The sequence below is a fragment of the Heptranchias perlo genome, chromosome 35 (assembly GCF_035084215.1).
Source record: "Heptranchias perlo isolate sHepPer1 chromosome 35, sHepPer1.hap1, whole genome shotgun sequence".
NCBI classification, from domain to species: domain Eukaryota; kingdom Metazoa; phylum Chordata; class Chondrichthyes; order Hexanchiformes; family Hexanchidae; genus Heptranchias; species Heptranchias perlo.
In genome coordinates this window covers 18,075,991-18,090,002 of record NC_090359.1, presented here as the reverse complement: position 1 = coordinate 18,090,002, position 14,012 = coordinate 18,075,991, and the positions used below count along the sequence as shown (strand labels likewise).

At 42.3% G+C, this 14,012-nt stretch overlaps 1 protein-coding gene across 1 annotated transcript; it reads right to left on the bottom strand.

The window, feature by feature from the left end:
- Positions 1-6,664: 6,664 nt before the first annotated feature.
- On the bottom strand, positions 6,665-7,567 carry LOC137302293 (probable G-protein coupled receptor 139). The gene has a single exon (XM_067971935.1). The coding sequence runs from the start codon at positions 7,565-7,567 to the stop codon at positions 6,665-6,667; it is 903 nt and encodes a 300-aa protein (XP_067828036.1).
- Positions 7,568-14,012: the final 6,445 nt, after the last annotated feature.

Here is a 14,012-nt window from a genome sequence, read left to right as displayed (position 1 = left end):
GTTTTTTGAGGACGGAGGTGATGATAGGAACATAGGAACAGGAGTAGGCCATTCAGCCCCTCGAGCCTGCTCCGCCATTTGATAAGATCATGGCTGATCTGTGATCTAACTCCATATACCTGCCTTTGGCCCATATCCCTTAATACCTTTGGTTGCCAAAAAGCTATCTATCTCAGATTTAAATTTAGCAATTGAGCTAGTATCAATTGCCGTTTGCAGAAGAGAGTTCCAAACTTCTACCACCCTTTGTGTGTAGAAATGTTTTCTAATCTCGCTCCTGAAAGGTCTGGCTCTAACTTTTAGACTGTGCCCCCTACTCCTAAAATCCCCAACCAGCGGAAATAGTTTCTCTCTATCCACCCTATCTGTTCCCCTTAATATCTTATAAACTTCGATCAGATCACCTCTTAACCTTCGAAACTCCAGAGAATACAACCCCAATTTGTGTAATCTCTCCTTGTAACTTAACCCTTGAAGTCCGGGTATCATTCTAGTAAACCTACGCTGCACTCCCTCCAAAGCCAATATGTCCTTCCGAAGGTGCGGTGCCCAGAACTGCTCACAGTACTCCAGGTGCAGTCTAATCAGGGTTTTGTATAGCTGCAGCATAACTTCTGCCCCCTTGTACTCCAGTCCTCTAGATATAAAGGCCAACATTCCATTTACCTTCTTGATTATTTTCTGCACCTATTCATGACACTTCAATGATCTATATACCTGAACCCCTAAGTCCCTTTGGACATCCACTGTTTTTAACTTTTTACCATTTAGAAAGTACCCTGTTCTATCCTTTTTTGATCCAAAGTGGATGACCTCACATTTGTCTACATTGAATTCCACCACCTCTCTCAACTTCTCCATTGCTTCTATGCCATGGCGGTTTTGACTGGGAGGGGAACAGAACGTGAGGCGAGGGAACCACTTACAATGTCAGTTAGCATGGGGGCCAGGAAGAGAAGTTAGTGGTCAATAGCTTAATGGAATAGGGTCAAGAGAGCAGGAGATGGGTCTCATGGTTCAGGGAAGGGCATGAAGGGACATAGAAATAAATTAGAGTAAGACGTGGTTTGAGTCTAGGGCAGAGGGGAGCCATGGGGGAGGTTTGGATTTGTGAGTAAGGGAAAGTGGCAGCTGCAGAGATGGTCTTGCACTTAATGATGAAGAATTCAATGTACTCCAGGCACTGTTATTGTAGGTGGAGGGGCAGGGAAGAGGGGCTTAAGGAGACAGTTGATGGTGGAGAAAAGAGGCTGGGTTATTTTTGCATTCCAGGATGATTTTTGAGTCGTGTATGGTTTTGGCAGAGGAAAGTATGGGCCAATGGCACTTGATGTGGTTCAGCCGGATCGGGTGATGGATGACTAAAACAGTTATGTCCCAGTAATGATGAGGTCTGTGCAGCTGAAATTGAGGGAGCGAAAATGGAGAGAGGTGGCGTATTCCAAGGGGGAACGATCTGAAAGGGGCCTCTTACTGGGACATATACATGAAAGATGGAGCTGAAGGACTGGTTGAGCAGCTCAGCAGCTGCAGGATTACCACGGTGAATGGAGAGCTAAAGGCTAGACAGTTGGGAATTTGGAAGTGCAGTTTTAAATGACTTGGAGGAAAGATTTTCCCCAGGGGCGAAGTAGGATTAGAAAGAGGGTTAAGCTGGTGAGGAGTACAAGGACGTGGTCGGAGATGGCCTTGTCTATGATTATCTAGGAGTTAGAGAGGCCATGTGATATGGCAAGCTCAAGTAGGAGGCCGCGACTATGGCTTGGAGAGTTTATATGGAGGGGGAGGTGAAGAGGGTAGTGACCTCAGAGGAGAGAGGGCAAAGTGAATCAGATGGTTGAAATCACTGAAGATGAGGTGTGAATTTGGGCATAGATTGAGGGAGGGAAGGAGGGAGGATATCTTAGTGAGAAATTCAAGGTGGGGCTTGGTGCGGAGACGCCAGTGTGACCAAACAAGGGGAGGTGCTTGAAGGAGGAGAATCCATCAGAGCAGTAGGGGGAGAGACCCAGCTGTAGTTTGGTTTTAAGGACCACACTGCCACAGCAGCGGTTTGGGCGGGCAGCTGGTGCAATATATAGCCAGATGGGGAGGCTTCAGTCAATACAGAGGTATCACAACCCATGGGCCAAATTCCCATGAAAGCCTGGATATAAATACAAGCATCCACAATAAGGTCATGGATCACGAGGGCCTTGTTTGTGAATGAACGAACATTCTGGAGAGAAATGCAGAGAGCGGCAATGATTGTTAATCTGCTGGCAGATGGGACAGCGGTGGGTGGGGTGACTGGGATGGCATGGACTAGATTAGCCCCAGGGGGCGTTCTGAGGGAGGAAGACAACGTGAGATAAGGATGGGGCAGTTGGGGTCGCTGCTCACGGGTGTCTCAATGGACCCTTGGGAGAATGACCAAGAAAGGTGCAGAGGGTAGCAGTGGACTTACCCAATGGGCAGTGAAACCTGAGACGACAGCACGAGAGTCAGAAGGCAGAGGAGAAGCCATGGGTTGGGGAAGGGATTAGAGGAGCAAAGTACCAGAGAGGGGTGAAATGAAAGGTGGAGTGATTGGGTGATAGGAAGAGGGGGAGACAGGAGAGAAGAGCCAAAATGGGGTCAGAAAAAAGATGAAGAAAAATGGGCTTGAGTCTGAAGTCCTGCTGTGTGATGAAGTTGACTTGTAGACTTGGTGGAGTCAGCTTGGAGAGTCAACGAACCAATGCCCAGAATTTAATCACGTATTTCCCACCTTTTTATTTAGATGATACTTTGATAGTTTTGAAAAAGCTGATTAAACAGTAGTGTGAGGATACATGGCTGTAATCAGTACTTTTGCTTGTGTGTACACGTGAGACTTCACTATGGTTCAAGCCGCATTTCACTCAGTGACAGTTAGAGGGCTTTATTTGCCCGCTGTTCTACTGTGTTAAATGTCTGTTTCCCTGTACCGAGTCCAGTGTTAAATGAGTGAAGTTTGCAGCCCTTGTGGAAATCAGCCACATTAGGGACAAGATCTGAGGATAAATGGGCAAAGCCCTGAATTTATTACAGGGATGGGGGGAGATCATTGACTTTTTTTCTCTTCTCTCCACATATTTTTCTGAGTTTCTCTTTTCTGTCTCAGAAATCCTTCCGTTTTCTTCCTCTTATAATTTTTTTAAAAGCTTCTTCCTTTTATTTTGTTTCTATTTGTCCCGTTGCCTTGAGCCTCATCCCGAGTCCTTTCTCTTCTTTCTCTTTCATTCTCTCTTTATCAATCGTCACTTTCTTCTTTCATCATTTCTCTTAATTCAGTGTTTACCCTCTTTTTTTCCTTCCACTCTTTCTCCAGTTTCACTTCCTCTATTATTTCACTTTCTGTTTCTGTTCCATCTCTCTTTCACGCACTTATCGATTATTCTCACTTCTTATTTTTTTCCTCTCTGCTTTTCTTTCATATTCATATTTCTGTTTTCTGCCCCTCGCTGATCTCATTTCTTTTCTCTCTGTTATTCCACCCTCCCTTTCTCTTTTTGTCTCTCCCCTCTTTCATCTCTCTCACTCGATATCCATTCTCTTTCTCTCTCTTACAACTATCTGGTTTCCTCTTCTGTTAACTTTTCACCTTCTTTCTTATGTCTCGCTCCCCTCTTTTCCTTTCTCTTTCTCCATTAAATGCTTGTTTCTCTCTGGTTCTGATTCTCCCTTTAGCAAAGGATGAAAAGGCAGGAAGTGATGGAAAACAGGTGAGAAGACGTACAGCAAGGGAAGAGAAGGAAAAATGAGAAGAAGCAAGGGAGGGGTGAGGATAAACATACACAGAGAGGGAACACGATAGACAGACAGAAACGTAAACACATCGAGAAACAATCAGAGAAAAAAGGATGAGATACAAGAGGATATATAGGGAGTGAACAAGAAAAAAAGAGATCAGATAAAACAAAGTGAGTGAGAAACAGGAGAGGGGGTGGAGATACAAGAAGGGAGAGTAAGACAGAGAGCGAGAGAACTTTTAAAAATCAACACATACAATGGGACGAGGATTCAGGGAGGAAAAACTAAAAGTGAGTCAGTAAGAAATGGAGAAGGATTGTAGAGAAATTTTAAAAAGTACAAGAAGCAGAACAATTAAAAGGGAAACAGATCAGATTTACAGAGATGGAGAGCGAAAGACATAAAGAGTGGGGGAACAAAGTGTCAAGTAGTTCTAACAGATAAAATAAATAACTCCACGAACTTACAGACAATGATATAGAATTTACAGCCCAGAAACAGGCCTTTCGGCCCAAATATTCTCTGCCGGATTTATGCTCCACACCATCCTCCTCCGACCTTACTTCATCTCACCCTATCACTATGGCCTTCTATCCGTTTGTCCCTCATGATCAAATCTAGCTCCCCTTAAATGCATCTATACTATTCGCCTTAACCACTGCATGTGGCAGCGAGTTCCACATTCCCACCACTCCCTGAGTAAAGACGCTTCTATTGAATTCCTTTTTGGATTTATTAGTGACTATCTTATATTTATGACCCCCGTTTTGATCTCCCCTACAAGTAGAAACACATTCTCTACATCTACCCGATCAAACCCCTACATCATTTTAAAGACCCCTATCAAATTACCTCTCAATCTTCTCTTTCCTACAGAAAAAAACTCCAACCTCTTCAATCTTTTCTAACAGATGTACCCACTCAGATCTCATATCATTCTTGTAAAGCTTTTTTTGCACTTTCTCCAGGGCTTCTTTATCATTTTTGTAATTATGAAGACCAGAACTGTTCGCAGTACTCTAAATGCAGTCTAAACAAGGTCCTACATAAGTTTAACGTAACTTCTTTGCTTTCCAATTCTAATCATCTGGTAATGAACCCCAGTGCTTTGTTTGCATTTTTTATAGCTTTGTTAACTTGCGTTGTTACTTTTAATGATTTATAAAGCTGTACGCCAAAATCCATTTTTGCCTCTATACTATTTACACTCTTATTATCCAAGGATTAGGTGGCCTCCTCATTCCGTCTACCAAAATGCACCACCTCACATTTATCTATATTGAAATTCATTGGCAATTTACACTCCCATTCTGCAGGTTTGTTAATGTTTTCTTGCATTTTGTCGCAGTCTTCCTTAGTATTAACTGGTGTTGTCCACACATTTTGATATAATGCTTCTGATTTCAAAATCCAAATCATTTATGCCTACGTTTTCTGTTACTTCTTTCAAGAATTCAATAGGTTTGGTCAAGTATCAACTTCCCTTTTGAAATCCATGCTGACTATTCTTTATTATATTTTTGGTTTCCTGATGTTTACTCTTTTGAGTAAAGGTTCCAATAATTTTATCATCACTGACGTTAAGCTAACTGGTCTGTAGTTCCCTGGATTTGTTCTAGCGCCCTTTTTAAAAATTCGTTCATGGGATGTGGGTGTCGCTGGCGAGGCCGGCATTTGTTGCCCATCCCTAATTGCCCTTGAGAAGGGGGTGGTGAGCCGCCTTCTTGAACCGCTGCAGTCCGTGTGGTGAAGGTTCTCCCACAGTGCTGTTAGGAAGGGAGTTCCAGGATTTTGACCCAGTGACGATGAAGGAACGGCGATATATTTCCAAGTTGGGATGGTGTGTGACTTGGAGGGGAACGTGCAGGTGGTGTTGTTCCCATGTACCTGCTGCTCTTGTCCTTCTAGGTGGTATAGGTCGCGGGTTTGGGAGGTGCTGTCGAAGAAGCCTGGGCGAGTTGCTGCAGTGTATCCTGTGGATGGTACACACTGCAGCCACAGTGCGCCGGTGGTGAAGGGAGTGAATATTTAGGGTGGTGGATGGGGTGCCAATCAAGCGGGCTGTTTTGTCCTGGATGGTGTCGAGCTTCTTGAGTGTTGTTGGCGCTGCACTCATCCAGGCAAGTGGAGAGTATTCCATCACACTCCTGACTTGTGCCTTGTAGATGGTGGAAAGGCTTTGGGGAGTCAGGAGGTGAGTCACTCGCTGCAGAATACCCAGCCTCTGACCTGCTCTTGTAACCTTTCCAAGCATAGGAATAACATTTGCTGTCAACTAGTCCTCTGGCACTATTCCCTTTTCTATTGAATTCATATATATATATATATATATATATATATATTTACATTATATATATATATATATATATATTATATATCATAGTGCTCCTGCTATCTCTTCCCTAGCTTCTTTTATTATGCACACCACCACCACTACAAAGTGTCAGTTGACAAGTAGGAGTTACACTGGACAATAAATCTTCATGTTTTGTATTAAAATTCCAAAATTCCTTCCAATGGAGATAGCTGCCTTTATTCATTGTTGGACATTGGTGTTTTTGTTCCTGTCATTTTTTAACTGACATTTTGTTTCAAATATTGTAGAAGCATTTCTGGAAACAACATCCCCCATAATGTAAACCACAGCTCAGCTCTATGGGTCTCCCCATTGACAAACGCCTTACTCTGGAAGCTACAAATGGATTGTTCCATTAAACGGATGAACTAACTCTTTACAGAAAAGCATCAGAATAGCTGCCCAGCACTGAAAGAAAATGGCAGAAATGTCACTCAAAATAGTGAATGTATTTTCAGATCACATGCGATTCCTGATGCAATTCAGGTTAAGGGAGTCTAGGGGTAAGTATTAATTAATGAACTGGAACCACTCGGTACCATCTCTGAGATAAGCTCAATTGTTTTTATTATCAATGATTTTAACAATTAGGGTAACCGGATATTTCACCACACTCTTGAACTGCTCTCTGAACTTGGTCTGAGTCACCCCATAAATAAACGTGTTTGTGCAGCAACTTAAATTCTGCAACATATATCCGACTTGTCGAAAGAAATATAAAGAATCATTGTAAGCTAAGGGATTTGTTTCTGCAGTGCTATAATACAAGAAATCTATAACTAATGTCAGCCACAAAAGTATGAAGCTGCCGGATACAGCGAAGAGTAAAATCACAGACTTCCTTCTGCTCTCCATCTCTGGGTCGTTGTGATTCTCTCCCTTGCTGCGACCCCTCAGTCCCTTACGGACTCGACTGGCCACTAAAATGTGTCTCACGGTCAGAGCGTTGAGCAACAAAATTAAAGCAAATGGGAGCAATGGGGTTACAATCGAATCAAACCAGTTAAATCCCACCCATCCGGGCTTAGTAAAATAGCTTGGTTTTGGGTAACAAAACCACGGTACATTGTCGATTATCTCCTTGGGTTCATATATAAAGTAGAAGGGAATGTTTTTCAAACAGAGCAGGATGCAGGTTGTGGCTATAACCACAGCTGCAGTTTTCTCAGTGCAATATTTAGTTTTCAGTTTCTGGCAACAAATGGCAGTGAAACGATCAAAGGAGAAAGTGACTGTTAACCAGACTGAGCAGTCTCTGGATACACGACCCAGGACTGCAATAACACAACACACAGGGGTGATGTCCAGGAATGATCCCGGTGAATAATAATAATTGATCCGATATAATATGACCGCAGTGAAAATGACGAGTAGGTCCGACGCTGCCATGGCCACCAGGTAGCGTGTGATGCAGGTGGAGAGGCCGCATTTTGCTCGGGACAGGATCACAATCGCCATTAAATTAACTGCAAGAAAGAGAAGTGAAAAGAGACAGGAAATTACTATCAAACTCAACGGACCATTCTCCATACGTGAGCCCAGGAAATGAACACTGTTAGAAGATTATTGGATAAATTCATTGAAGAGTATAATTATTAATTCACCAGCGTCAGTAATTCATTTGATATGTGGCAGATATTAAAAGGGTATATTTACTGAAGCAGTAAACTATTTATTTAATTATTAATCTTAATAATCTTTTACTGCCTCGGGTCTGTTGTCTGTATTATAAAAATCCGGTAAATATGTTCATTCGGTTTCTATCTTACATCTACACAGTTTTCCCCATTAAAACCTGAAGCAGTAATTTGATTAGTTATTGTACTTTTTTGGTTACTTAATATCTTGAAATTCCTTTTGATATCCTGAAAACCACCACAAGGTTCAGCATCGGCACTAAAACCATAGAGAACTCCGCACAGGCGAAGTTTCCCCACGCCTGATATGGAGTGCACTCTTTGTCACTGCGGGGAGAGTGTGACTAAGTGACACTTCACTGAGCTAAGGGCAGATATCGGTGCAGGTTCCTTATGTACAGTCTCTGAATCATAGAGGTGAACTCGTTAACCAAACTTTAATCAGTTACAGAAGCGGAAGAATCAATAAACACACTCTCTTATTCATCCTGTGTATTAGCAAGACCTTCAAATGCAACGTTGATGAGTTATATAACACTCGGAAGTATGTTGGAGAAAGAGATTAACTAGCACCAAAATAAAACGGTATCAATAACTATAATAGAGTAAGAATAATTCACTAGAGAGGAGGATGCTGCCAATGTAGCAGTAAAGAAGGAGGTAGTAGTGATATTGGATAGGATAAAATAGATAAAGAGGAGGTACTTAAAAGGTTGTCAGTACTCAAAGTAGAAAAGTCACCCGCTACAGATGGGTTGCATCCTGGGTCACTGAGGAAAGTAAGGGTAGAACTTACGGAAGCTCTTGCCACAATCTTCCTCAGATAAGGGGGCGGTGCCAGAGGACTGGAGGATTCAAATGTTACACCCATGTTCAAAAAAGTTTCCCCACCACCGATGTTGGGCTGACTGGTTTGTAATTGCCGTGTTTATCCCTCTCCCCTTTTTTGAACAGGGCTGTAATATTTGCAATCCTCCAGTCATCCGGCACTCTCCCCGTATCTAAGGACGATTGGAAGATTGTGGCCAGAGCCCCCGCAATTTCCATCCTTACTCCAGTCAGTAACCTACGATGCATCCTATCTGTAGTACATGCCTTTTCTACTTTGACTACTGCCAATCTTTTAAGTACCTGCTCTTAATCTATTTTTATCCTATCCAATATTGCTACTCCCTCCTCCTTTACTACTACAATGGCAGCATCCTCTTCTCTAGTGAAGATGGATGCAAAGTATTCATTTAGTGCCTCAGCCATTATCTCCATCTCCACAAGAAGATCTCCTTTTTGTCCCTAATCGGTCCCACCCTTCCTTTGAATACCCTTTTAATATTTATATGTTTATAAAAGACCTTTGGGTTCCCTTTGATGTTAGCCACTAATCTATTCTCATACCCTCATATTCCTTTTATTAGATCTCCTCTGTACTTTCTGTATTCAGCCTGGTTCTCTACTGTATTATGGACCTTACATTCATCATAAACCTCCATTTTCTGTTTCATTTTAATCTCTACATCTTTAGTCATCCATGGAGCTCTAGCTTTGGATGCCCTTTGTTCCCCCTTGTAGGGATGTGTCTACTGTGTACCCGAACCAACTTCTCCTTGAAGGCCTCCCATTGTTCAATTACTGTTTTGTGGATCAAATTTTGATTCCAGTTCACCTGGGCAAGATCCCTTTTAACTGACTGAAATTAGCCCTCCTCGAATTAAGCATTTTCACATTTGATTGTTCTTTGTCCTTTTCCATAACTATTCTAAACCTAATGATATTATGATCACTGTTCCCCAAATGTTCTCCCGCTGAGGCATGCTCCACCTGCCCCATTTCATTCCCCAGAACTAGATCCAGCATTGCTTCCCTTCTGGTTGTGCTGGAAACACACTGTTCCAGAAAGGTCTCTTGAACTAATTTCAGGAATTCCTCCCCCTCTTTGCCCTTTACACTGTTGCTATCCCAGTCTATATTGGGATAATTGAAGTCCTCCGTTATCACTATTGTATAGTTCTTGTATCTTTCTGTAATTTGCTGCAAATTTGCTCCTCTACCTCCTTCCCACTATTTGGTGGCCTATAGTATACACCCAGTAGCATAATAGCCCCTCTATTGTTCCTTAATTCTAACCAACTAGATTCTGTTTTTAACCCCTCAACTACATCATCCCTTTCCAGTGCTATAATAGTTTTTTTGATCAATACTGCCACCCCCTCCTTTCTTTCCATCACTATCTTTCCTGAATACCTTGTAGCCAGGAACAATAAGTACCCAGTCCTCCCCTTCTTTGAGTCAGGTCTCTGTTATTGCTACTATATCATAGTCCCATGTGGTGACTTGAGCCTGCAGCTCACCAACCTTATTTATCATGTTACGACCATTTATGTACATGCACTCCAATCTCATCTTAGAATGTCTCGCATTTGTCCCCTGTCTGATCCTTCCTGTTTCTCCACTATTTTTACTCCAATACTACTTGTCCCTCCGAGTCCTCTGTGCACCTTGTTTCTCATCTCTAATGTTTCATCCTGGTGCCCATACTCCTGCCAAATTAGTTTAAACTCTCCCCCAAAGCACTAGTTAACCTCCTCCCGTGGGCATGGATCCCAGATGTGTTGAGGTGCAACCCTTCCACCTTGAACTGATCCCTCCTGCCCCAGAATTCATCCCAATGCCCCAGGAAGTTGAAACCCTCCATTCTGCACCATTGCTCCATCCATACATTAATCTGTCTTATCCTACTATTCCTATACTCACTAGTGCGTGGCACTGGGAGTAATCCAGAGATTACTACCTTTGAAGTCCTGATTTTTAATTTCCTCCCTAGCTCCTGAAACTCTGACTGCAGGTCCTCAACCCTTTTTCTTCCTATGTCATTGGTTCCCACATGGACCACGATTTCTGGCTGTTTTCCTTGCTCCCTCAAAAAGTTTTGCACCCTTTCAGTGATGTCCTTTACCCTGGCACCAGGGAGGCAACACACCATGCGGGACTCGCGTTGGCAGTTGCAGAAACGCCTGTGTTTTCCCCTGACTGTCGAAACATCTATAACAACTGCATGTCTTTTGCCCCAATTTGCAGCCAAGTCTCCCACGGTGCAGTGGATTTGCTCCTGACCGCACTTGCCTAAAGTGTCAACACCCTCACTGGTATTCAACACTGACTACTGGTTTGAGAGTGCCGCACTCCCAGGGGACTCCTGTACTGCCTGCCTGTTCCTCCTATACTGTCTAGTGATCACCCACTCCCTCTCCGCCTGAACTCTCTGTAGCTGCAGTGTGACCATCTCCTGAAACGTGCTGGCCATGAAACTCTCAGCTTCCTGTATGCACTGTAGTGACCGGCTCACTCAAGCTCAGAAACTCTGAACTCGAGCTCGAGCAGTTGGCGACACTTCCTGCACATGTGGTTTTCCAGGACACATGAGGTGGTCTGTAGTTCCCACATAGCACAGGATGTGCATGCGACGGGCCCCAGCTGTCCTGCCATGTTAACTAACAGTTATTTAAACTGTTTGTTTAGTTTTAAGGCACTTTTCTGTTTATCTGACATTAAAACACTAACCATTAAAAACCACTGTCCAACCACTAAAAAACAACAACCAGGCTATTTTTCAGACTGGAGGGAAATCTACAGTAGTGTTTTCCAGGGGTCGGTATTAGGATACATATTAATAACCTGGACTTGGGTATAGAGGGTACAATCTCAAAATTTGCAGATGATACGAAACTCAGAAATGTAGTAAACAATGTGGAGCACAGTAACAGATTTCAGGACGACATAGACAGACTCTTGGAATCGGCAGGCACGTGGCAGATGAAATTTAATGCAGAGAAATGTGAAGTGATACATTTTGGTAGGAAGAATGAGGAGAGGCAATATAAATTAAATGGTACAGGAACAGAGCGACCTGGGGATGTATGTACACGATTCTCTGAAAGTTGCAGGACAAGTTGAGAAGGCTGTTAAAAAACATATGGGAGCCTGAGCTTAACTAATAGAGGCATAGAGCACAAAACCAAGGAAGTTATGCTAAACCTTTATAAAACACTGGTTAGGCTTCAGCTGGAGTATTGTGTTGAATTTCGGGCACCACACTTTAGGAAGGATGTCAATGCCTTAGAGAGGGTGCAGAAGAGATTTACTGGAATGGTACCAGGGATGAGGGACTTCAGTTATGTGGAGAGACTGGAGATGATTTGGCTGTCCTCCTTAGAGCAGAGGAGGATAAAAGGAGATTTGATGAAGGTGTTCAAAATCATGAACGGTGTTGACAGGGTAAATATGGATAAACTGTTTCCAGTGGCAGAAGATAACCAGAGGACACAGATTTATGGTGATTGGCAAAAGAACCAGAGGCGACATAAGGAAAGATTATGTCATGCAGAGAGTTGTTATGATCTGGAATGCACTGCCTGAAAGGGTGGTGGAAGCAGATTCAATAGCAACTTACAAAAGAGAATTGGATAAATACTTGAAGGGAGAAAAGTGACAGGGCTTTGGAGAAGAGCAGGGGGAGTTGGACTAATTGGACAACTCTTTCAAAGAGCCGGCACAGGCACGATGGGCCAAATAGCCTCCTTCTGTGTTGTAATAAACCATGATACCATGAATTGTTTAAACAGAGTATTTTATCACGAGAACTGTGCTCACCTGCAGGTTATCTGTCAGAAAATAGTTATGTTTATTTTGATTCACTGCAATAGGGTAAAGCCTAATATCAATGCATTTCATTTTACACCCTACAACACATTAACCAACATCATTCACAGTTGAGCACAGTAGGAGATTAAATATAAGTAGCACTAATGATCACAACCAGACACAGATCACGGAATTCTACATATGATTTGAGGATATTTTGTCAGAATGGAAAGAAAAAGTAAGCCTTGCATTTATATAGCGCTTTTCATGACCTTAGAACGTCCCAAAGCGCTTTACAGCCAATGAAGTACTTTTGAAGTTCAGTCACTGTTTTAATGCAGGGAACACAGCAGCAATGTGCTTGCACAAACAACAATGACCAGATAATCTGGTTTGGTGATATTGGGTTGAGGGGATAAATATTGGCCAGAACACTGGGTAGAACTCCCCTGTTCTTCTTCAAAATAACGCAGTGGGAGGGTTACACTTAAATAAAACATGAGGTCGAAATGGTGTTCACTGAGGGGGCGCTACTTTTAGGCAAGATGAGGTATTATTTCAATTCGGTCCTTTCATTAAAAAAATGAAAGATGTTCTCAATGTAGCTTCTATAAGAAGATTTTAATCCAAAATAACTGTAAATTTCCTGGAAGCACACGATTGCTACAAAGCAAGATAACCTCGTCAGTAGCCCCTCCCAGTTATATACAACATACATGTACTCGAGAGAGGATGGAACAAAATATTTTGCACAAAACAACAAATCCAAAGAATAGAAATTCTTCAGAAAAAAGTGAGATGCTCAAATCAATTGTCCAATTCGGAGCAGAATGGTTCAGAATCGACATCATGTCAATACCTGGACTTCAGATCCGCCCATCTCTAAGCTGATATATTCCCATAGCGTTTATTTCATACCCGGTGGGATCGCCACTGAAACAGTTAGGTTGAACAAATGTATTAATTAGGCAAGCCGAATTCAGTCCACGATGAGATAGATATATTTAAATAGACATTGCTGAGAAGGAAGGGAAACGTCCCAAAGACAATTCTGATAATAATCCTGAAATAATGAAAATCGTACTCTGTATTTTCACAGCAACGTTGTTGTTCCTTCAAATACCATCAGGCCCAATTGTGGATATCATTATTGTTGTGGCGATGTCCTGCAGTCTGCTCGCTCTGTTTGTTCAGTAATTAAATACCACATCTGGTTTGTGGCTGACTATTTTAATTGTGGCCATTCAGTTTCCCAATTAAATTGGGGCAATTATAGACTCTATGCGAGGGAGAATTATACAGGTCCTCAAACTAATACAACTCCTTAAACTAATACTGCACTTGAAATGATTACAGCAACTCAAACTAATACACTACTTCAAACTAACACAGCACTTCAAACTAATACAGCACTTCAATCCAATACAGACTTCAAACTAACACAGCACGTCAATCCAATACAGTACTTCAAACTAACACAGCACCTCAATCCAATACAGTACTTCAAACTAACACAGCACCTCAATCCAATACAGTACTTCAAACTAACACAGCACCTCAATCCAATACAGCACCTCAAACTAATACAGCGCTTTAAACTAATATAGTACCTCAAATTAATACAGCACCTC

Excerpts from the sequence above, each read along its gene's own strand:
- LOC137302293 (XM_067971935.1), bottom strand. The coding sequence starts at position 7,567 with ATGGCGATTGTGATCCTGTCCCGAGCAAAATGCGGCCTCTCCACCTGC.